This window comes from Mus caroli, unplaced genomic scaffold, assembly GCF_978045245.1.
Source record: "Mus caroli unplaced genomic scaffold, Mus_caroli_1 scaffold_16, whole genome shotgun sequence".
Taxonomy (NCBI): domain Eukaryota; kingdom Metazoa; phylum Chordata; class Mammalia; order Rodentia; family Muridae; genus Mus; species Mus caroli.
In genome coordinates, this window is record NW_028227271.1 from 22,098,685 (window position 1) to 22,122,220 (window position 23,536).

At 46.9% G+C, this 23,536-nt stretch overlaps 2 protein-coding genes across 2 annotated transcripts; one reads left to right on the forward strand and one right to left on the reverse strand.

The window, feature by feature from the left end:
• Positions 1-1,197: 1,197 nt before the first annotated feature.
• Positions 1,198-8,327, reverse strand: LOC110310976 (uncharacterized). The gene is made up of 2 exons (XM_021184171.1): positions 8,092-8,327; positions 1,198-5,581 (listed from the first exon to the last, which is right to left on the reverse strand). Exons 1-2 carry the CDS (start codon positions 8,299-8,301, stop codon positions 1,289-1,291), a joined length of 4,503 nt encoding a protein of 1,500 aa, XP_021039830.1. The 5' UTR covers positions 8,302-8,327; the 3' UTR covers positions 1,198-1,288.
• Positions 8,328-17,049: 8,722 nt separating this feature from the next.
• Positions 17,050-23,118, forward strand: Snu13 (small nuclear ribonucleoprotein 13). The gene is made up of 3 exons (XM_021183605.3): positions 17,050-17,250; positions 20,490-20,610; positions 22,111-23,118. The coding sequence occupies exons 1-3, from the start codon at positions 17,065-17,067 to the stop codon at positions 22,371-22,373; spliced, it is 570 nt and encodes a 189-aa protein (XP_021039264.2). The 5' UTR covers positions 17,050-17,064; the 3' UTR covers positions 22,374-23,118.
• The last annotated feature ends 418 nt before the right edge of the window (positions 23,119-23,536 follow it).

Below are 23,536 nucleotides of genomic sequence, written 5' to 3' on the forward strand. Positions count from 1 at the left end.
GGCATCAAGTGCCCCAGAACTAGTTACTGACAGCTATGAGCTCCTGATATAGATTATGCTGGCCTCGAACTCACAAAGATCTACTTGCCTCTGGGTACCCTGTGCTGAAATAGAAGACATGCGCCACCATTCCTGGCTCTGTGACTTTTTTTTTTTTTAAATAACTCCTTGATTCCAGTTGATACTGCCCATATATGGTACGGGGCCATCCACTAGAGAATGCCTGACCTATCAGGAGTTACACCTTAAAGAAAACTGACTCGCCCCTCCCATGGAAGTCATCAAGTACCCACAGCCCCTCAGGAACAGAGGGATCCAGGAATGCCTTCCCACCCCATGCTAGAATGTACTCTGGCTTGATCTTGCACAGCTCTTGTACAGGCAACCACAGCTGCTGTGAGTCTGAGTATAGTATCCTGTCGGGTCCAGAAAAACACCTTTCTGTCTGGTCCTTCTCAATTTCTGGTCTTAAAATCTTTGTCTCCTCTTGCTCAATGGTTTCTCAGCCTTTGAAAACCTCCCTTTTTTGTAATAATGAGTCTGGATAATAGTGTATGTGATGGTTTGTATAAACTCATTCCAGGGAGTGGCACTATTAGAAGGTGTGGCCCTGTTAGAGTAGGTGTGTCACTGTGGATGTGGGCTTCAAGACCCTCATCCCAGCTGCTTGGAAGTCAGTATTCTGCTAGCAGCTTTAGATGAAGATGTAAAACTCTCAGCTCCTCCTGCGCCATGCCGGCCTGGATGCTGCTATGCTCCCACCTTGTTGATAATGGACTGGACCTCTGAACCTGTAAGCCAGCCCCAATTAAATGTTGTCCTTTGTAAGATTTGCATTGGCCATGGTGTCTGTTCCCAGCAGTAAAACTCTAAAACGGTGTGTCATGAAGAACACTAACCAACCCTCCAGACAACTGGGGCTGAGTATCATAGTTCAATCAGGATTAGTTTGGGAATCGAGCAAGACAAAGGCATGAGAAAAAAAAAAAACTACAGTGTGATCTATCAAGAGGAGTTGGGAGCCTGGGAGAAAGGGACTGAGAAAGTAAGGGTTGGTAGTAGATGAGACTGGATTGCCCTATATTCTGCTAACCTTCAAAACTACAGTGTAGAAGTGGCTATGCTGTCCACAGAGGACCCAAATCCCAAAAGAGAACAATCAGACAACATAGCAAAGGAATCTGCAATCCTGCAGGATCCAAATAACCAATTTTATTAGAGGCTGTGAGACTAAGCAGGTCCGCTGCATGCCTTCTCTGGCGTGTCCTAAGGACTCTGGGCTTGTGGCCTACTTTTTAAGGCCATACTGTCTGAGAAAATATCTCAAGTGCCTCATAAAACCAAACTTTTGTGAGACGGCTGGATTGTGGGGTGTCCCCACTGAGTTCCCAGGGGTCTCGTATTCCTGGTAGCTCTCTATCCTAGAAACAGTTACTCCTGGTGGCCCCAGGTCCTTCTCTAAGGCAGTGGGGAATCGGCTGCGGTTCTCATCTGTATATGGAGCCCCCACTTTGTTAAGTGGAGTAGGATTCCCTGGGGTGAGAAAGGGGGTTGAGTGCTGGGGCTTAGCCAGCTGTGTCGACGACGCCATCTTGCTCCAGACGGTCATGCTCAGTCTGGCTGCCGCGGAGTGGATACTCCCTTTCAAGCTGGATGTATGTGCAGAACTGGCTCGTTTTCTGTCTTCTGAGGGTCTCACACTTCCACTTTTTCCGCCCGTGGGCTGCAGACACTTGTTTGCAGAGAGCCCGGAGGCTTCCCTTGGTTCACGTTCCTTTTTCAGGTGGTTGCAGCCTCCTGGACTAGATGAGGCCTTCGCTCTGCTGGAAGTCTTCTCTTCTACATGGGAGACTCCAGGCCTAACCATTTCTCTGCTTCTGCTGTTCTCAATGGAAAACTCTGGGACTCCTCTTGGGTTGTGCCAGCTCCTAGACTCTACTGCTGGCCTGGGAATCTTGGGAGCAGGGATCTTGGCCTTAGGGGCCTCTTCCTGGATCTGTGGTTCTCTTGCTCCCCCTGGTGGTCTTATTCTCCTGGGTTTCTTAGGTGGAATAGAGCTGCCCGTTGGCTCCGGCTTGGTTGGTCTACGCTTCTCTACAGCCTGGACTTGGGTACAAAGTTTCGAACTTTTTTTTTCAAGAACTGGACGGCTTTGAGTCCCGACTGGAGACTCAAGGCCTAACAGGGATGCCTGAGACTCACAATGTCGTCCCTGCTGCCTTTGGCGTTCCCGGTCCGTGCGTGATCCAGGCAGCTTCCCTCCAGCCGGCGGCAAGGAGCAAGATTCTAAGAAGTGAAAAAGCAAGTACGACTCTAGGATGCGTCGAGGGAGGCCCCACCTCAGATGTGCAATCCTCCTCTTCATGAGCGACTCCAGGAGCAGATGCTTGCTCTTCTTGAGGGCTGGCCATTTGTGAAGGGTTTTGAGAGCTACTGGTACGAATGCTACAGCAGGAACAGCTTGAGACACTTGGGGACAGAGGAGAGAGGGAAAGACAGAGGATGCCTGAGACTGTGGATAGGGGTCCTGGCAGGTCGGGCTGGAAGCCTTCCCTAGGTCCACCCTTTTGTCCCTTTCTTGTCTTCTTTGAGATCCAGGTTGGGCCCTCTGGGTTCTTTCACTGACTTCACATCTGTGCTTCCGGGCAGGAGCTCTGCCCTGGCAACTTAGATGTTCTTCAGAACAGGGAGCAGAGTCGACACCATTTCCAGCCATTGGTTGCTTGTGTCTGGGGGTTCCATATCCGGAAGTGAGAGAAGCCAGCTGAGCCGAGCTGCACTTCTGCCTTGTGGGCCCCACTTTCCCAGAAGAGTCATTTGGGGGACTGGGCCTGACAGCATCCTTCCTGCCCACCCGGCCCTTGCCTCCTCTCCCGGATGGATGAGACAGTTTAGAGCCCTCAGCTCTGCGTTTTCTCTGGACCCCGACATCCTGGATTTCTGTAGCAGTGTCTCTACGCTTGCTCTGGTTTCTTTGCCCCCGTGTCTGACTCTTTTCATCGGTTTCATACGCAGACTGTCTCTGGTCCTCTCCCACAGAGGCTCGGGTGTCTGAGCTATCGTCTCCCGTGAAACATAGTGGGTTTCTCTTCCCTTGTTTTTGAATTTCCGCATCATTCCCATCTCTAAAGTTCTCCTGGTTCTTCCACTCTAACTGGTAGGTCTTTCCATCAACTTCACCTAACCGTCTCTGATCCTTTCTCCTGGCCCGCTGCAGCTTTCTACAATCCTCTCTTGCACCCTCTCCCCAGTTTTTCTTCTCCGATGCCCCATTTCCTGAAGTGCTCTCTCCTTTAGCCTGTTCCCCGATCTCTCCAGCTTCAGCCAGCTGTCCCTGGCTCTCGCTCTCAGGTCTCTGGGTCTTTACGTCATTATTTCCAGGTTCTGTCTTGTTTCTCTGCTCCGGGGCCCGAGCTTCTGTTGCAACCTCGCTGCCCATCTCCTTCTGGTTCTCTAATTCGGATGAATGGGTGTTTGTACCCACATCACCTAACGGGCTCTGGCTTTCTTCCATGGCTGCCTTGGTCTCTGTACCTTTCTCCCCTCCGGCTCCTCTCACGATTCTCGTCCCTTCTGTGCGGTCCTCACCCTCAGCCTCCTCAGCTTCCTCGTACCCTGTCCCATGGGTCATATCACCTTTCTTGCTTGTTAGCTCCGCCCAGTTCCCTGCCTCAGATGTCTGGTTATTTATATGATCGTTGCCTCTAATTTCTGATTCTAATTTCTGATTCTTCCGTTTTGGTCCGTGAATCATTTTATGGGATTCATTTCCTAACTGACCCTGATTTTCTTCCCCAAGTTTCTGGGTCTGTGCTTCATCTGTGCTGTTAGCCCCTCTCAGGTTTCTCTTCCCTTGTGCCAGAGCATCCGTTCCATTTTCCTCTTCAGTCTTTTCCTCTTCCTGGCTCAGTACTGTGCAAGTCTCCATGTCAGGTTGACTGGATCGAGCCTGCTCCTCGGCCTCGGGTGTCACCTGGTTTGCTGCACCAGCATCCCCACCCTCTCTTTGGTCACTTTCCAGTGTTGAGATGTCTACAGTATATTCTCCTCTGACCTGGCTCTGGTCTCCGCAGCATGGTATCATGAGTCCTCTGTCCACTGCGATCAGCCTGAGGCTCTGGCTGCCCCAGCATAGTGCCTGGATCACCACCCAGTCCTCTTCTCTTACCTCCCTGAGCTTCCTCAAGCCCAGTTCAACTTCCTGTCTTGACAGATTCCGGTTCTCTCCCTTAGATGCTTGGATCTTCGTGTCGTTCTCACTGCTGCTTTGTCCTCCACGCTCCCCAGCCTGGGTCTCCCACCCCAGGGCCTGGGTCTTTTCATTGTCCTGTTTGAATTCTCCTGGATTCTCCCTTCCAGATGTCTCGATTTTCACACCATCTCCACTTCTGATCTGATCCTCGTTCCTTCCTTCCTCCACCTCAGTTTCTGTACCAGTATTGCCTCCAATCTGGTCTTGTGTCCCCCACTTTAGCACTTGGGAATTCTCAGCAGCCTTACTTCCTGTCCAGTCCTGAGTTTCCAATCCTTGGGCCTCGACCTCAGCCTCTTCCTTCCCTCTGGCTTCTTTCTCATTCGTCCCCAGTGCTGGAGTCTCCACAGCATCCTCCTGGCCAACCCATGCTGGTATTTGAGTTGCTATGTCAGTTTTACATCTGAACTCTTCTTGGTTCTCTCCTATGTGAGACTGGGAAGAAGGGCTCTCCTCTCCAGGCTCCCTCTGGAGTTTCTCAGTTTGTTCTCTCTCTGCAGTCCTCACCTGGGTTTGCCTCTCCCACTCTGACACTGAGATCTCGCTGTCAGTTTCCCTTCTTTCTTGCCTCTGGTCTCTGTACCCCAGGGCTTTAGCCTGTTCATCCTCCTCCACTCCAGAGTCTATTGGGCGGAAGGCTCCAGATGCTCGTATCTCCTGAGCATCTTCCCCCCTGCTCTTTCTCTTGTTTAGATATTGCAGAGTAACTTCATTGCATTCTCTGCCTACTGTCTTGGTTTGACCCCATGGTACTAAGGGACCTTGTGAGTGCTCCAAGCACTCCTTGGTGGACATTTCCAATTGTTGGCTAAGAGGATCGGGCAGAAACTCTCTGAGGCAGAAGTTTAGACTCTGAGCTGGAGGGAAGTTTGGAAGAGAGAAGGCTAGAGTTGTGGAGGTGTACGTCATGCTAACAGGCTCTGGCGGCACCAACGTATGAGAAGGATCCAGCAGCTGCTCCGTTCTTTGGCATATAGGCAGGGATGGGCGGGCCTGGCTATCTCTGGGATGCCAGGATAACTGCCATGCTTCCCAAGAACTGTCCTGAGGGAGAAGACAAGCATTTGAAAAGGAAGAGGTACAAAAAATGGGCTCAGTAGAGGTATGGATATCCCAAGGCAGGTCTTGACACGGCTTCTGCAGAGACAGCAGATACTGGGTGTCCCACTGTTGTCCGACAGTCTTCTGGTATCCCCACCGCCGCTTCTGCATCCACTGTTGGATGTGAACATCCAGGCCCCTGTTTTTTCCATGAGTAAAGAATTCAGGAATCATCCCAACAAACGTGTCCTGGGGGGCAGACCACACTGTCCGTCTCTGTGGTGGCACCTGTGAAGTAAGTAAGAGCTGAAAAGCAGAGTTCTGCACACAATTTATCTCCCACATTCCCCCACGGATATGACCAAATGTCCCACTCTCCCTTAGCACCTGTGCTAAGAAAAGGGGTCAACCACCCCGCAAGCAGACGTCATTCATTCCCTCCGGAAATACTGAGGATATGCTGAGCCCGGAACTGTTCTGTGTGCTGGGACCACTGTGAACAAGACAAAGTCCCTGCTGGGAGCAATGTTGTAGACATAGAAAAGATAGTAACCAAATGTGTATCAATTAGGCTAAGGCTGTAGCTTAATTCATAGAGTATTCACCTAGCATGGAAACAATCCACTCTAATAGTCTCTGCGCTCAGAAAGTAGACCGAGGAGGGTTGGAAGGTCAAGGTCATCTTTGGCTACATAGCAAGTTAGAGGCTAACCTAGGTTATATGACACCCTGTCTTAAATAAAAGAAAATCCTGGTGAGTTCCTCCAAAAGCATTTGAATGGAAATAAATGCTAATGAAGAACTGGAGTTAACTCCACTGGACAAAAGAGTCAAGAAAATCAGAGGAGATGACGCGTGTCTGGAAAACTGACACAGGGTCAGGACGGGTGACAGGAGTAGTATAGGCAGAGGAGACATTAAATATGAAGACCCTAAGAACAGAGCAACCAAGACCATGTCCACAGGTACAGCAAGGAAGCCCAGGCGAGAGCTTGATATTGTTCAATGCGTAGCAAGACGTCTAGCTTGTGAGGAGGCCCTGGGCTCTACTCCCACCCTTAAAAAACAGAGAAGAGGACGAGGGGAACAAGGAAAAAGGAGAGAGAAAAGAGGAGGAAGAGAAGCAAAAGGAGGAGGAGTAAGAGGAGGAGGGGAACAAGGAAGAAAGTGAGAGAAAAGAGGAGAAGGAAGAGCAGGAGAGTGCTCATATGATCAGAATGGAGCCAAGAACAAGAAGAGAGGAAGACTAGGTCTGAGAGAAGTACATGCTATATCCTATCAGGCTGTGGAATTGAGGCAGGAGTTTTGGTAGGGAGTGGACTCCCAGAAGCCACTACATGGTCTAATGTAGCAAAGAGCTTTAATCTGTTCTTAAAGTCTGCCTGGCTCACACGCACGGTTTGACTTAAGCTCTGCGTAGAATACTTGCCAGGTGATTTCACATAGGTCTGTGTTTATCTAGGAGTCAGTCACGAATGCACATCTGGGGGCTTTGGGGAATTGTTTTCACTGCTGGAATTTGAACCCAGAGTGTTCTAGTGCTTAGATTTGGTCTGGGTTTTTGAGGGATGGTTCTTTTGTTTGGTTGTTTGTTTGTTTGTTTGTTTGGTTGGTTGGTTGGTTAGCAGGTTGGTTGGTTGGTTGGTGAGTTTGTTGGGTGGGTGGGTGGGTGGTTGGTTGGTTGGCATGAAGCTGTGGGGCAAACCTTGAGACAGTCTCATTCTAGTGCTCCTCCTGAGCACTGCTCTGAGTCCCGGGTTGCTGGGATTACAGGCATAAGCCACCATACCCAGGTTTCTTTTTTCTTTATCTTTTCGTCCTGGCTGTCCTGGAATATATTATATAGACTAATCTGTCCTTAAATTCACAGAGATCTGCCTGCCTCTGCCTCTTGAATGTTGGAATCAAAGGGGTGCACCCCACATGCAGCCTTATGCCCAGTTTTCACGGCTAGTGTTTAAAGCCAAGGCCTTATACATACTAGACATCCTATCATGAAGCAACACTCCTGACTTGGTGATCTGTTTGCTCTTTAACTTTCCTTTTATATTGTTTGAAACAGTTATCTAGCCCTGGCTGGCTGGTAACTAGACCAGGATGACTTCAAAGGGACAATCCCCCTGCCTCTGCTTCCTGAATGTTTGGGATTACAAGCTTGCACCATCCTTGTCCTTCTTTTTCTATATATAATGAGCACACACCACCACAAGCTTGGGTGTACATACTGTGGCTTAGGTGTGGGGATCACAGGACAATTTGTGGGAATTTCTTTCTACCATGTGGGTTCGGGGGATGATAGTCGGGTCATCAGGCTTGGCAGCAGTCAGTCATATCCACTGAGCCATCTTGATAGCCCCTGATGGTGTTTCTTAATCTGAGTGCTCCACATGGGTGTGCTTGGCTTATAGAAGTTCACTGATTTATACACTTGTAATTTGTGTGTACATCTTATACTTTTTAAAAGGAAAAAGGAAGGTTATACCAGTCAGAAGCAGACAGCTGTTACCACAATCCAGAGCTACATGATGGCGGCTCTGCCCAGGTGGTAGAGTAAGGTTTCCAGAAGCCATCAGATATGAGATATGGTTTTCAAGTAGGGTTCCTAAAACTTGCAAGCAGGTTGAGTTTATGGAGTGAGGAAGAGTTGCGTCTAGAGTGAGTCCTGGGTTTAAGGCATGGACAGTGCTTATACAGAGCAGTCCATGCTCTCTAGTTCACCTCTAATACACAAGACACAGAACACAGTCCATGCAGCAAGTGGCTAACGTTCATGATGCTAAGGAGGCGACCTCCTTTACCTTGGTGACATTCCTCTTTCTGGTCCTGGAGAACTGGTGCCAATACTGTTGGATCTGCCAGATCAGAAAGAGGCAGGAGACAAGCAGATTGCCACAGCACCGGGGATCCTTGCAGCTTTGATCCTGGGACAGTAGACCCCTCACTGGCTCCCATTCAGGGCCCTGGAATGGACCTACCACAGCACAGGCTCCCAGAAGTGGTAACAACATGGCAAAGCTTAGGTCAGGTAGATGGTGTTTTGGGGAGTGAAGAGGAAACACAGGCTGATGTAGCTGGCTCAGTAAGTTTGGGGTGGGGTACTCCTTACTTCATAATGCCTCTGTCACTGAGGCCATCTCACAAAGGAGCCTGATGGTGCACTTGCAGCTCTAGCTAGCAGGCCCTTGGTGGAGAAAGCCCCTTCCAGGAGCTCCAACCTGGTGTGTTTTGCCTCCATGGGGTCAAATGGCTAGATAGCAGGTTGGATACAAACCAGGCCTGTTCAGCTTGCCCTGACCTTGGCTCAAACTTACTCCCAGGACAGTGAGGGAAGTCTCATCCATGACTCAGGGCCATAAATCTCTGCCCAAGTAGTGACTGATAAATAGGTTAGGATGGTCTCTTGGCCCATCAAGAAATCGAAGAACACATACCAGACTTTGAGTCTAAAGGAGCTCAGAAGCTTCTAGAAGGGATTCTAGAAAGCCTACCTCATTGGGGGGTGGTTAGGTGCATGTAGAAAGTAGGAATAGGGGCTGGAGAGATGGCTCAGCCATTAAAGGCTCGGCTCACAACCAGAAATATAACAAAGTAGGAATAGTTTCTAGTCTGTGTCATTAAAGGAGAACTATCATTGGCAACAATTATATTAATTTTTTGTTATTGTTTCTATTACTTGACTTCGAGAGAGGATTTTTTTTTTATAAAGTCCAGGCTATCTTTTTGTTTGTTTGTTTTTCAAGACAGGGTTTCTCTGTGTATCCCTGGCTGTCCTGGAACTCACTCTGCAAACCAGGCTGGCCTCAGACTCAGAAATCTGCCTGCCTTTGCCTCCTGAGTGCTGGAATTAAAGAAAGGCATGCGCCACCACACCCAGCAGCCCAGGCTACCTTAAAACTCACATTGATCCATCTTAGCCTGAGTTTTTATAGACATTCACTCCCACACTGCTGATTAAATAACAAAAAAAAATTTTTTTTTGAGATAGGGTATCTCTCTGTACCCCTAGCTGGGTATGTTCTCAGCTTGTTCTCACTATGTAAAACACAATGGTCTTGAACTCATAATAATCTGCCTCCCTCTGCAGTGTGGGGTTGAAAGGCATGCACACCATATCCTGTCTGAATAAGGTAGTAAGAGGACCGTGGGAGCAAAATTACATAGGCCAGGCTCCATCACATCACATGAGGTTCCGGAAGAACTGTTTCTCCAAATCACTCACTCTCCTCTCCCCTCCCCTAGTTTCGCTTTTCTGAGATTTCTGGAGGAATCATGATATAGCCCAGGCTGACTCAACAATCCTGCTGTCTCGGGATTTTTGTTGTTGGGTTTTGTTTGTTTGTTTGTTTGCTGTTGTTGTTGTTTGGGGTATTTCTTTTTGTTTTTTTTTTTGTTTTGTTTTGTTTTGTTTTTCGAGACAGGGTCTCTCTGTATAGCCCTGGCTGTCCTGGAACTCACTTTGTAGACCAGGCTGGCCTCGAACTCAGAAATCCATCTGCCTCTGCCTCCCAAACACTGGGATTAAAGGTGTGTGCCACCACCGCCCAGCTAAAATAAATAAATCTTAAAAAAAAAAAAAAAAGACAGAAAGGTTTGCAAGGTTTGCAGAGATGATCAGCATTTTACTTCATCTTTCTTTATCTGAGTTCCTCGGAGCCAAATAACTTTTTCTCTTGACTATTCTGACATCATCATCCTCACTGTTGTCTAGACAAGGCTCCTTCAATATTGTCTGTCTGTCTCCATTTCAGAGAAGGTAAAACAAGCCCACAAGCTAGGCGTGGTGGCACACACCTTTAATCCCAGCACTCGGGAGGCAGAGACAGGTAGATTTCTGAGTTTGAGGCCAGCCTGGTCTACAAAGTGAGTTCCAGGACAGCCAGGGCTACAGAGAAACCCTGTCTCGAAAAAACAAAACAAAACAACCCAGATGAACTTCGGTTATTAGCAGTGGATAATTGTGTTGTATTACCAAGATACAAGATATTAATCTCATCTGAAGATGTACTTCACTCATGAGCTCTTCCCTCACTAGGCATAAAAAAGCAACGCAATTCCAGGACACCTAAACCAAGCCACAGTAACATCAAATCTCCCAAGGGTATTCTATGGGCATTACTCAGAAATATACAGATTTAATCACAGCTTCAAACCAATTGTACTTGAAATAGTACCACTGTCTTAGTCAGGGTTTCTATTCCTGCACAAACATCATGACCAAGAAGCAAGTTGGGGAGAAAAGGGTTTATTCAGCTTACAGCTCCACATTGCTGTTCATCATCAAAGGAAGTCAGGACTGGAACTCAAACAGGTCAGAAAGCAGGAGCTGATGCAGAGGCCATGGAGGGATGTTCCTTACTGGCTTGCTTCCCCTGGCTTGCTCAGCTTGTTCTCTTATAGAACCCAGGACTACCAGCCCAGAGATGACACCACCCACAAGGGAACCTCCCACCTTTGATCACTAGTTGAGAAAATGCCTTACACCTGGGTGTCATGGCGGCATTTCCTAAATTGATGCTCCTTTATCTGTGATAACTTCATCTTGTGTCAAGTTGACACATAAAAGCCACCCACTGCAACCACTAAAACATTTTGAAAGTTGATCTATTTCTATAATCTAAACTCACTCAAAGCTTGAGCATTAACCTTTTAGGTTAAAGTTAGTGACTAACAACCCTCTGCAGTGAAAGGCCACAATTAGATACATCCACATGATTTACTACCATCCCATCCTCAACAATTACATTATTTATTTTATTCCAATTGAGAGTCTCCTTACAAGTTTTCCCTACATCCCCTTTCTAAAACCTTAAAATCGTTAAAAACTGAAAATCCTTGAAAATGAACAAAAATCTATTTGCCTATTTCATTGTCCCTGTAACAGGATTATCAACAGTGTTATCATTATGTTTCCCTCGACTTTATTTCCTTCCTCAAAATGTTTATTATACTCATTTCAACAAAGGCTAATTACAATCATACTAGAACTCTCATTTACCGTCCTACTTTCATGTAAAAAAGAAAGGTGACGGCTACTAGGGTTAAAATGCTTTCTTACAAGGTTTTAAAAGGTGTGCAAGTGAAGCAGGGCTCTCTCACGTCTCTCCAGGCACTGTCGTCTCCGATCCTTCAAGGAGAGTGAAGTCCTAACTTTTTATATACTTACTCGCCACCTTCTAGTTCTCTTTGTTTCCGTTCTTATCAATTCCATGGCCTCCTGTGCTTCCTCCCAATGCCATTTGTTTCCAAATCATATACAAGTCTTTCTCCTATAAAATAAAGCTACCATTTGCTGTATTTTATAGATTCCTCCCCCGCCTCCCATCCATGCCTTTTCTTCTTGAGACCACTTCAACTCTCTATCCTTGATGTTCCCAAGGTCACCCTGGCTAATTAATGCAGCAGTCGTTGACCAGAGGGAACTCCCCTTGATGGGCTTCACAAGGCCTTACTGCTAATCGCTGCTTGACTGGAACAGTCACCTGGAAATGTTTCATTTGAACAAACTTCCCTTTGAGAATCAAACCATAGTAACTTGGACTTTAGTAAAGGAAAATGAGTTTGAACTAAAAAGAGGGAGCAGGGGAGGGTTCCTGTGTGCTTGAATAAATATAGAGTCAACAAATGATCCAAAGAGCAAATGCAAGAAAGCTGCGACTCTTTCTAGTAAGGACAACGACTTGGTCAAGTAATCGAGGAAGATTCTATGAAGAGGTGCCATGGTAGTCTGTGCATGCTTGGTCTAGGGAGTGGCACTATGAGAGGTGTAGCCTTGTTGAAGTAGGTGTGGCCTTGTTGGAGGAAGTGTGTCTGTTCACGGTTCTTAAACCCTTTAACCTCCCTTCTAGCCCACCACCCACCAGAGGTAGTGGAAAAGAAAGGTTGTTAGTGAAAGACTCCGAGAGGAGCCCCTCGCTCAGGCCTCAGGACAATAGCGGACACCCAAAAACTCACGATAGACCAAGCTTGATGCAAACCACATGAGGCTTTATTCGGGGAAAGCCAGAGCTCTTGGACGACTCATATCCCACGCAGGGGTAGAGGAGTCGACCTCGAGGGGAAAGAGGTGCTTGACTCAGCATGTGTCTTCCCTCAGCCCATCTGTCTTAACAAAACTCAGTGTGAGTCTGTATCAGCTGACATCATTCTGCCAATGGCCAGAGTGGCAAAGAAGCGCCAACACACCACCAGGAGTTTTTTGGTGCATTTCTATCTATGGAATCATGGCAAATGGAGCTCAAGAATGCATATAAGGCAGACCAATACATGCATGTCATTAGCAAAAAAGACAAAATGAATAAATTAAAGCACCAGGATCCAATCATAAGGGCTCTACTCTGACCTAATGGCTTACAGGATCTTAACCACTTCCCAAAGACCCCACTTTTAAACCCTAAAGTCAGATGGTAACCTACCCTCTTAGTTATGTTTCACGTGCTTTCTTTAGCAAAACATCCTTTTACCTGTGTCTGCTTCAGCCAAACACTCATTCACATATCTGCTTCAGGAAAACACTACTTCATGTGTTCGCTCCAGCACCATCCAACACAACTGACTTTCCAAAGAACCCTTAAATTTCCACTTCATGTGTCATTTTGGGGGTGGGCTTTGAGGCGCTCCTCCTAGCTGCCTGGAAGACAGCAGCCTTCTCCTATCGGCCTTCAGGTCAAGATACAGAACTCTCAGTGCCTCCCTTGCCATGCCTGCCTAGATAATGTTATTCTCCTGTAATACCAGTGTACTGGCAGGAATGTGTTAGTGAACCCAAAAAACAGACAGAAACCAATCAGATGTAAATCACAACAAGGCTTTATTCACAAGTGTGGGCTCCACGCTCGTCAGTTCTGACACAACAGGATGGCTTCAATGGAAAAGAGCCCCAGAAATCTATCAGGGTAAGGCTTTTTAGAAAGCTAAAAGCATATGTGTGTGGCGGGGGGGGGGGGGGGGATTCTAGCCTGGCAAGCATCTAATTGGAAAGCTACTATGGCCTTTAGCTGTGAGTCAAACCCTAAACTTAATTTCTGCTTCCCTCTGCATTGGTGGTCATAAGGTGGGCTTGTTGGCAATTAACTTGGAGACTCTGGATTTGTTGGGGTTAGCCTAGGAACTGGAGCTAGGCTCAGGTTTTGTTGGGGGAGATCAACGAGGAGACACTGGTCTTGTTGGGGGGGAACTTGGAAACCAAAGTTAGGTACCGGCCTGCTAGTTTACCTGAATTTAAGTTCTCTGAAATGCAGTCTGAACTTGAAAGATTTGGTCTCTCACCAGGAAGTGTTCATGAACCTGGAAAGACCAATGCAATCACACAAGGATCTCTTTATTCACAAGATCAAGCTTGGGGCTTAACCCACAAGACAGTTCCAGTGGAGAAAAGCCCTGAACACTCACTGGGACAAGGTTTTACAGAAAATGGCAAGCGAAGTGTGTGTCTAGCCTGGCGAGGATCGAATTGGAGGGCTACTGAGGCCTTTAACATAATTGGCATAACTTCTGCTTTCCTTCTGATTGGTGGTTGTTAGGCAGGGGTGGGCTTGTAACTTGGGGGTGCAGATCTATTGGGGGAATAATCTGGAGACTGGTGCTAGGCACAGGTCTTGTTGGGGGGGTCAGGTTCTCAAAGATGGAGTCTGAACCCAAAAACCTTGGTCTCACTCTCCCACCTATATGATAATAGACTGAACCTCCAAACCTGTAAGTCAGCCCCAATTAAGTGTTGTCCTTTATGAATTGCCTTGGTCATGGTGTGTCTGTTCACAGCAGTCAAACCCTAAGACATGTGCTAAACAGGAATTAGTTAAACGGAATAAATCACTTTGTATTATATTTCTAGAATAAAAAGCCCCAGACAGGATTCTTTGGAAAAGAGTATATTTTGGCTCATAGTGCTGGACTTCCGGCTGGCAGAGTGTCAAGGTGGCACAGAGCACCATACGGCAAGGGACAGTGGAAATACATCTGTACAACTGTCTTCTCATTTTATACATCCACGAGAATACAGTTTATGCTCATAATCCCAGCACTTGGCAGGCCAAGGGAAAATTACTGTAAATCTGAGGCCAGACTGGGCTACATAGTAATTTCTAAGCCAATATTTTCTAGAATGAGATCCTGTCTCAATAACAGGGAAAAACGAAAGAAAACAAACAAACAAAAACCCTAGGGTGTGGAGAGATGGCTCAGAATTTAAGAGTACTTGCTGCTCTTAACCAGGACCTGGGTTCAGTCCCCAGCACCACATACCACCACACACCTTTAATCCCAGCACTCAGGAGGCAGAGACAGGAGGATCTCTATGAGTTCAGTCAGCCTGATCTACATAGGACTCCTCCGCATCTAGTGAGTTCTAAGCCAGCAAGATTACACAGGGAGACTCTGTCTCAAAAATGAACAACAAAAAAGACAAAATGAATAAATTAAAGCACCAGGATCCAATCATAAGGGCTCTACTCTGACCTAATGGCTTACAGGATCTTAACCACTTCCCAAAGACCCCACTTTTAAACCCTAAAGTCAGATGGTAACCTACCCTCTTAGTTATACTTTTTGTTTTGTTTTTCTGAGGCAAGGTCTCATGTAGCCTAGACTGACCTTCTATTCATTGGGTAATGAGGATGACCTTAAACTTCTGATCCTCCTGAGCGATGGAATTACAGGTGTAACACGCCAGCTCCTCTTAATACTATCAGCATGAGCCGGGCGTGGTGGTGGCGCACGCCTTTAATCCCAGCACTCGGGAGGCAGAGGCAGGCGGATTTCTGAGTTCGAGGCCAGCCTGGTCTACAGAGTGAGTTCCAGGACAGCCAGGGCTACACAGAGAAACCCTGTCTCAAAAAAACCAAAAAAAAAAAAAAAAAGCAAAAAAGCAAAACATCCTAAATTAGAGAGAGAGAGAGGAGAGAAAGAGACAGACAGACAGACAGAGATGGAGGGAGGGAGAGAGAGAGAGAGAAAGACAGAGAGAGAGAGAGAGAGAGACTTTCTTTGGTATTGGAACCACTAGTAAAGTATCCATGTTACCATAAGCAACCCTTAATGAAACCCATTGGGTCATAATAAAGAAAAGCATGCATGGTAGAACAAGCCTGCTCAGAACAAAGAAATCCTGTCTCAGAAAAAGAAAGGAGAGGAGAGGAGGGGCGGGAAGGGGAGAGGAGGGGAAGGGAGGGGAAGGGAGGGGAGGGGAGAGAAGGGGAGAGGAGAGGTTTCTTTTGAAACAGGGTTTTTCTGTCACCATTGCCAGGCAAACTAAATTATCTACTCAGTCCCCAGAAATTCTTTTATCCCACTCACTCCCTTTTGAAACTGGGCTCTTTCATGTTCTTCTGTGAATTTGTGTTGTTGACACCCCCACCTCATTTTGGAAACAGGGTTTCTCTGTGTAGCCCTGCCTGTCCTGGAACTTACTCTGTAGACCAGGCTGGCCTTGAACTCACAGAGATCTGCCTGCCTCTGCCACCCACGTGCTGGGATTAAAGGCGTGCGCCACCATTGCCCCATCGGTATTCACTCTTAAAAAGTGTCTCTTATGTGTGATTGTTTGCCTGCACGCAAGTCTGTGCATCACAGTGCCCATGGATGCTAGGAGAGGCAGTTGAATCTTTCTGTAACTGGAGTCACAAGAGTTGTCAGTTGCCATGTGGGTGTTTGGGAATTGAACCCATGTCCTATAGAAGAGCAGCCAGTGTGCTGAACCAGGGAGCCACCTCTCCAGTCTCTAGAAATGTTCCCTCCTGTAGGCAGTTTGAATCTGTGTGGTTGCCTCACCCCCAATGCTAAAAATCTCAAAGTTCAGTTTTAGCTTTGCCACTGTTTGATTCCTGACAGTGGGCAGGCTTCCCTTCTCTAGACTTTGTTCTCATCTGTAAAAATGAGGAACTATTTTGTAAGGCTATTAAAGGTCCTCCCAGTTCTTAGCTCTACAGTTGTGACACGAGCTGAAATTGGCTCTTAATGGTGGGGTCTGGGCTAGATCCAAATGGCCCCAAGATGTGTTTGGCATCATGTTGGAAAAGACTGAGAAGCCACGAGGATCACGGAAGAGCTTGTGGGAGGGAGCGCTAGACTTGAGTTTATCCTTTCATAACGAAGTTTTGGTGCATCACTAAAGAAGGGACAAGATGCTGAGAAGGAGGAAGCAGGTGTCCTACATAATTACTCCAAACACAACCTCCCTGTCATTCACTAACTAGCCCCCTAGTCCAGTGGCTCTTAACCTACCCATTGCTGCAGCTCTTTAATATAGTTCCTCATGTTGTGGTGACCCCCAATCATAAAATTACTTCCGTTGCTACTTCATAACTGTAATCTTGCTACTGTTATGAATCGTGTCTTCCGATGGTCTTCGGCGGCCCATGGGAAACACATACTCCCCAAGAGACTCACGACCCCTGCATTAGTCCAGCCAATTGTAGAAATCAACCTCTGCCTGAGAGGATGGTTTTGAAAAGGGTACACTATGTACAAAAAAAAAAAAAAAAGCCCGGCGTGGTGGCGCACGCCTTTAATCCCAGCACTTGGGAGGCAGAGGCAGGCAGATTTCTGAGTTCGAGGCCAGCCTGGTCTACAGAGTGAGTTCCAGGACAGCCAGGGCTACACAGAGAAACCCTGTCTCGAAAAACCAAAAAAAAATTAAAAAGCCTGGTTATGAAATGGCAACCCTCACAACCCGTTGTACTAGTGTGACACTTCCCGAGTGGTTTATTCACAATTTTTTGCCGATCCTAACTAGGACGCTAATAAAACCTGAAAAAACGCATCTCCCACATCCAAAGATGACTTCAGCACTCTCTTTTTCCGGGAAGGGGGCGGGACGACGTCACTGCGCGCTCTCTGTGGCGTCACTTCCGCTTCCTACCGCTTCGGAAGTGATTTCCGCTCCTTTTTCCTGCGCGGCGTTTCAGTCCCTCTTGAGGTGGGCTGTTGTCGAGTCGCGGCGAGGCCGGCGCACCGCAGCCATGGTGAGTGAGCGCGGCGGGCCGCAAGCACGGGAAGCGCGGGCCGCGGGCCCTGTTCGCTGCGTCTTGGGGGAGGTGGAGCGCGTGCGACATGTCGCCCGCTCCGTGATGGCCGACCTCCAGGCCCGGGGCTGGAACTCCGGCGGCCCGCGAGGTCGTTCCTGGGCGGCGGAGTGGAGACCCCGGCAGCGGGAGTCCCAGGTCGCTGCGGCCCGGTGGGCTTTGCAGCCGTGGGCGTGGCCAGAGGCCGCGGCGAGTAGACAGGCATGGCGCAGCGTGGGAAAATGAGCGCCCCACGTGGGATGGTGAACGCGTGTGGAAGCCCGTCTCTTCTCCCTCTCGTTTTCTTTCTCTTTCTCTTTTCTTTTTAAACACTGGGAGATGAGGTGAAATCCCGGGATGCAAGGTACTCACTACCCACGTCTTCTCCACTCCTGGGGTTGAGGAAGGGGATCGCCGTGGGGTCCGCAGCCAGGGTCTGTCGGGAACTAAGTCTTAGGGAATTCGGGGGCGCTTTTTGGTTTAGTTTGTTTTTAGGGGCTAATGGAGCCCTGGTTGGCCTTGGAACTCTGTAAACTAAGCTGGCCTTGAGCTCTCAAAAGATCTGCCTCACCAGTGCTGGGAGTAAAGGCGCGTACCATCGCGCCCTCCCGAACTGGTAACCACCACCACCCCACCCTCGCCTCCTTTTTAAAATTTGGGGTCACATGAAATGTGAAGGAAGCTCAGGAAAGGCTCCCACCATGAGAGCAACCGACGCCTTCAGTAATCCGAGGTCCTGGTAGCCCCACGTGGGATGATAGCGCTTGAGCTTCTCCACTTTGTGATGGTGTACAGGGCTCCGGGCGGCGGTTCCTGTTGGAACTAGTTTGGCTGAGCCCTTTCAGGCCTGGTGGGATTTCATCCAGCCCTTGGGTGGTCTGCTTTGTTTTCGTGCTCTCACCCCCGAGGTTTAGCAACTACTGACCGAGTCTAGAGTTAGAGAGAGTGGCTGAGCCAGTGTTGAACCAGGGAAGAGTTTTGAAGTACGGTGCTCTTGGTGAGCAGCAGTTTGTCTAGGCTGGGAAGTGGGGACAACGGGTCGCTTGTAGCAGGCGGAGTACAAACATGCAGAACGGGCGAGTTCTGGCTTTATACATGAGATCTCCCTGCCTCGGCCGGCACCCAGAATGCTGGGCTTACAGGTGTGTGCCACTACACCAAGGCTGGTCAGTCATTCTTGGAGCCCCCTGATTAGACCAGGAGGCTGCTGCCATAGCAGATGTACTGTCTGCAGTAACGTTTCTCTAATACACAAAACCAGGAAGTATAGACTAGTTAACAGCAGTAACATCAAACACTGCATAATTCGATGTACCACTGATTACAACTAACACAGTTGATGAGTTTACAACATTAAAAAGGTGTTTAGCTAGAACTTAAGGCTGCTAGTGTTACTGGCTTCTTTTCAGCTCTGTTGGAATTTTAAGTAAACAAGCCCTTGTTGACAGAGTCATTTTTAGGCACTATTTGCCAAATCAAAAATCTTGTATGTTTCACTGTCAGGTAGATGCGGGGACCAAATTGATCAAGCCTAGGGATTTAAGTTGGCTAGCCTGGGCTTTTTAGCCAGCCTTGTCTCCAAAAGGTCATTGCTTGTTTAGCATGATCAAGGCCTTGAATTCAGTTTCTGACATCACAGAAAAAAATTTACACAACTAATTCAGTAGTCTGTTGAATTGCTTCCCCACCCCCAGACAGGGTTTCTCTGTGTAGCCCAGGCTGTCCTGGAACTCACTCTGTAGACCAGGCTGGCCTCGAAATCAGAAATCCACTTGCCTCTGCCTCCCAAGTGCTGGGATTAAAGGCGTGAGCCACCACTGCCCAGCTTGAATTGCTTTTTAACATTTGAGACCTTAGAGGTAAAGCTAGGAGTGCATTTGCAGGTCGGATTACTTGAAAGTAATTATTTGATTGAGCACAGGAATTCAGAGCCAGCCCAGGCAACCTAGCAAATTTCTGTAGGGGAAAAAGAATAGAGAGTTAAGTAAATTCAAACCAGTAAAGGGAGAAAATAGTGAAAACCAGTGATAAATCCAAAGAAATGGAATAAGTAAGGCTAGAAGACACCATGAAAATTTGAACCCAGTACATTAATACATAAATAAAAATAGAGTTTAAATGTTCCATTTCTGCATGCCATAAAGGGCTTTTGTTTCCAGTATAATTCAGTAGTTTTCTTTTTCCGTATTTTGAGACAGGTTCACTGTGTTCCTGCCTGGCCTCACACTTGCATAGATCCTCCTCCCCAGTGCTAGGACCGTCCCACCCCACCATTGTTTTTTGTTTGTGCAGTTGCACACCATTATTTCATTCATTTTTTTAAAGATTTCTTATCGACTTCTGAAACAAATGTTAAATTCAGTAGCTAATAATAATAATAGGGAAACTTTTCTTACAATCTAATCTCACTGGGTCAAAACATGCACACCCTTTGTTTGCTTTTTAGATTTATGTTTTGAAACAGTCTTGTTGGTCTTACTGGTCTGGAACTTAGCCTGTAAGAGTGGCCTCAAACTCAGAACCCTACCTGCCTCTGCTTCCTGAGGGCTTGGATTACAGGCATGCACAACTGCCCAGCTGTCATTCACACACACACATGCACACGCTTAAAAAAATAAAATTAGAGGATATCTTAAATGATTATAAGTTTGAGTGTGACACTCTGAACTGGTTCGTTGTGGTAAGGAATCTTGAGCTGGTGAGTTTGGTGGTGGATGTGGTTGTCTCCATGAGCTTGTTGATTATTAGTTTTCTAAAATAAAACTAGATGGTAGGAATCCTTGCTACATAGGTAGCAATCATACATGATTGCTTTGCCCTTGGAGTCCAGAAGGGGGCATTGGAGAGAGGTTGGCATATGTTAATACTCACATTCTGTGTGTACTTGGTTGTTTTCTTCGTTGCATTGCTAGGGTGTGGTGGTTTGGACGTTTGTTTGCTTGACACTGTGTTCTTTGTGTAGTCTTGACTCTTCACTTTTCTGGAATTGACTCTGTAGACCCCGTGCTGACCTTGAACTCAACCGAGATCTGCTGGGATTAAAGTTGGATATCACCACCAACTGTCTAGGGAGTAATTTGAAATTGGGTCTCATTTATCCCTGACTGAAACAGGAAACTGTTCATTATCACAGTTGTTGATATTTTGTAATTTATCCGAAACAGCTTCTGGTCCAATTTGACTCTTGTGTTTCCCTATAGACAGAGGCTGACGTGAATCCGAAGGCCTATCCCCTAGCAGATGCCCACCTCACCAAGAAGCTGCTGGACCTTGTTCAACAGTCCTGTAACTACAAGCAGCTTCGGAAAGGAGCCAATGAAGGTAAGACATCCACAGGGTGATGGTGGGGTGCTGCAGGTTCGTTTTCAGCGGTCTCCTGAATATCTAGTTTTGAAGAAGGACTGGGTTTGGGGAATATTTTATTTTCTCTTTCACTTTCTTCTGTCTTCATTTGTGGAGACAGATCTTCCTGTATTCCCAGGGTAGCCTCAAACTCCCCAACCCAAGCAGTCCTCCTACCACAACCTAAGTGGTTGGGTACCTGTGCATCCTAGAACTTTTTTACCCACCAATGAAACACATTGGCATTAAATTGTACTACTCTACATTTTAATGCTTTTCATTCTCTGACATTGTGGGATTCATGAATTTCAGTTGTTCTCAGATATATCTCCCTTGTGTGCAGAGTGGGAGCAGGCTGAGGGGTTTTGTGTTTTGTTGGTTTGTTTGGGGAAAGCTTTGTGAACCCAAGCTGGCCTCACAAATTTACTAGGTAGCCTGATCCTCCATCTCTATAAAGTTCTGGCATCACAGATGTGTACTACCACGTTTGGCTTTGGGGTTTTTGTTGTTGTTGTTTTGTTTTTTTAATATGGTTTTTCAAGACAGGGTTTCTCTGTGTAGCCCTCACTGTCCTGGAACTCACTTTGTAGACCAGGCTGCCCTCGAACTCAGAAATCCGCCTGTCTCTGCCTCCCAAGTGCTGGGATTAAAGGCGTGCTCCACCACACCTGGCGGTTTTGTTTGTTAAATGAACAGTTATCAGTGAAGTAATTATATGTGCTATGATATTTCTACCAAGAGAAGAAAAGCAAATAGTATTTTGTAGAAGAGCTGTTTTGGTTTTGAAGATATTAATTGAAATATTGTTTACCATTTTTGAGATTTTAGGAAAACGATTAAAAAATGAAAACTGTTTACCTTTGTCATTGGCAGAAGACAAAAGCAGAGCACTTCCATGGCTGTTTTGTTGTGTCCTCCATTCTTGGAGTTCACAGTACAGTGAAGTCAGGTGTGCTGTCAAGGAGAGTGGAGGTGTTGGGGCATCTTTTTTGATTGAATCTTCTGAGAAAGTGATATGTGAACAGAGACCTGAGGCCCTGGTGACAGGAGGATTACCTGGTGCTGACAGATCCTTAGGGAGAAACTGCTAGAGCTGAGAAGGTGAAAGATGGTGGGGATTTGGAGAGTGTAGTATCAGAGGAAGAAGTGACCAGATTGGGTTTACGGTTTGGGAAAGACATTGAGGGTTAAGTAATTGGTCAGTGTTTGGGTGCCTAATTACATATCAGGGCTGCTCCAGGCAGAAAATTGCTGTTCTTAAGCTTTTTGTTTTTGAGACAGTCTCACTCTGGCATTGGTTGTCCTGGAATTCATTATCTAGACCATGTTGGTCTCAAGCTGCTAGGATTAAAGGCAAGTCCCACCTTACCTGGCTTTTTCTAAGCACTTGCCATTTCAGTGCACCTGTTAGCTTGCTTTGTTGTGACGGCTTTCACCAAACCCCATGTCATCTACTGGCTACATGTCCTATCTCTACAGCCACCAAAACCCTCAACAGAGGCATCTCTGAGTTCATTGTGATGGCAGCAGACGCTGAGCCCTTGGAGATCATCCTGCACCTCCCTCTGCTGTGCGAAGACAAGAATGTCCCCTATGTATTTGTACGCTCCAAGCAGGCCTTAGGACGGGCCTGTGGCGTCTCCAGACCAGTCATCGCCTGTTCTGTTACCATCAAAGAAGGCTCTCAACTAAAGCAGCAGATCCAGTCCATTCAGCAGTCTATTGAAAGGCTCTTGGTGTAGGCTGTGGCCTCTGCCCTTTCCTGTCTACTGCCACCCTGTTTGTGTATCATATTGTCTGTTTTCAGCCAGTTTCTATTATATTGTACTACATCTACGTTTTATATTTTTATTTTTGTCTTAATAAGGTTATTTTTCACCATCTCTTCTACCATAAAAAATGAAATGATAGCTAGGACAGGTGAAAGGCAGAATGTCACCATTTGATAACCGGAAGAACCAGGAGAAACTTAAGCCAGGGACAATGTATACTTTCATCTGCAAACTTATTCCACTGCGCAGGGTAGGATGACAGTAAGCCTGGCCCCTTGTGCCTTTGATATAAGAGCTCCATAAATGTTACTGACACCGAGGAACTTCCTTTGTGTAGCAGTCTCTCCCACCCCTTACCATTTGAAGAAATTTGATGTTGGGCCTATGTCTGGGAGCTGTTTATTAATGTCCTGTGTATCTATGATGTATGTAGCCTGATATTCTACTGTATCTGGGGCAGTATCAGTTCAAAGGGATTCTGTGGAGATCGTGGCCAATTTGCTGGAACTTATAGCAGAGACAATGCTAGCAGGAAACATCCTCTCCTTGGTAAATGGGGATGTCTTGTGGAACCATTTGATGCCCGTGTTGGGAGCCCTTATCCTGCTCTTCCCACAGCATGGGTCAGGTGCATTCTCCCTCACATGAATAAAGTGATAACATGTTCATTGTTGAGCATCCTAATAAATATGTTCATATTTCGTTTTAAATGAAATGTGGCAGCTGTGCCTGATTTTGAGTTTTACCAGCTAATATTTTAAATGCTTAGCATTTCTAGATAACACGGGTTGGGGGTGAAATCGAGACATGTTCTGGGTATATAAACCAGGTTGCCCTGAACTGCCTCTCTCCAAGACTAAAAACATTTTATTGTGTTTTGATGTGTTGATGTTGGGGATCAAGCTCAGGGCTCCAGAAGTGCTCTGTCCCCAGTCCAGCTGTTCTGTTTACTTTGTGCCCCCTATGTGTGCTAAAGTAGCAAGCACATTCCTACCACAGAGCTCTCTCCCACTTAAACTCTTCACCAAGAGTTTGTAAAGTTGTCACCTATAAGTGACTTGGTAGTTTAAAATTCTCTTGTGCAGACTGTCATTGGAGTGTTATCACTCTAGGATTTCCTAACACAACTGACA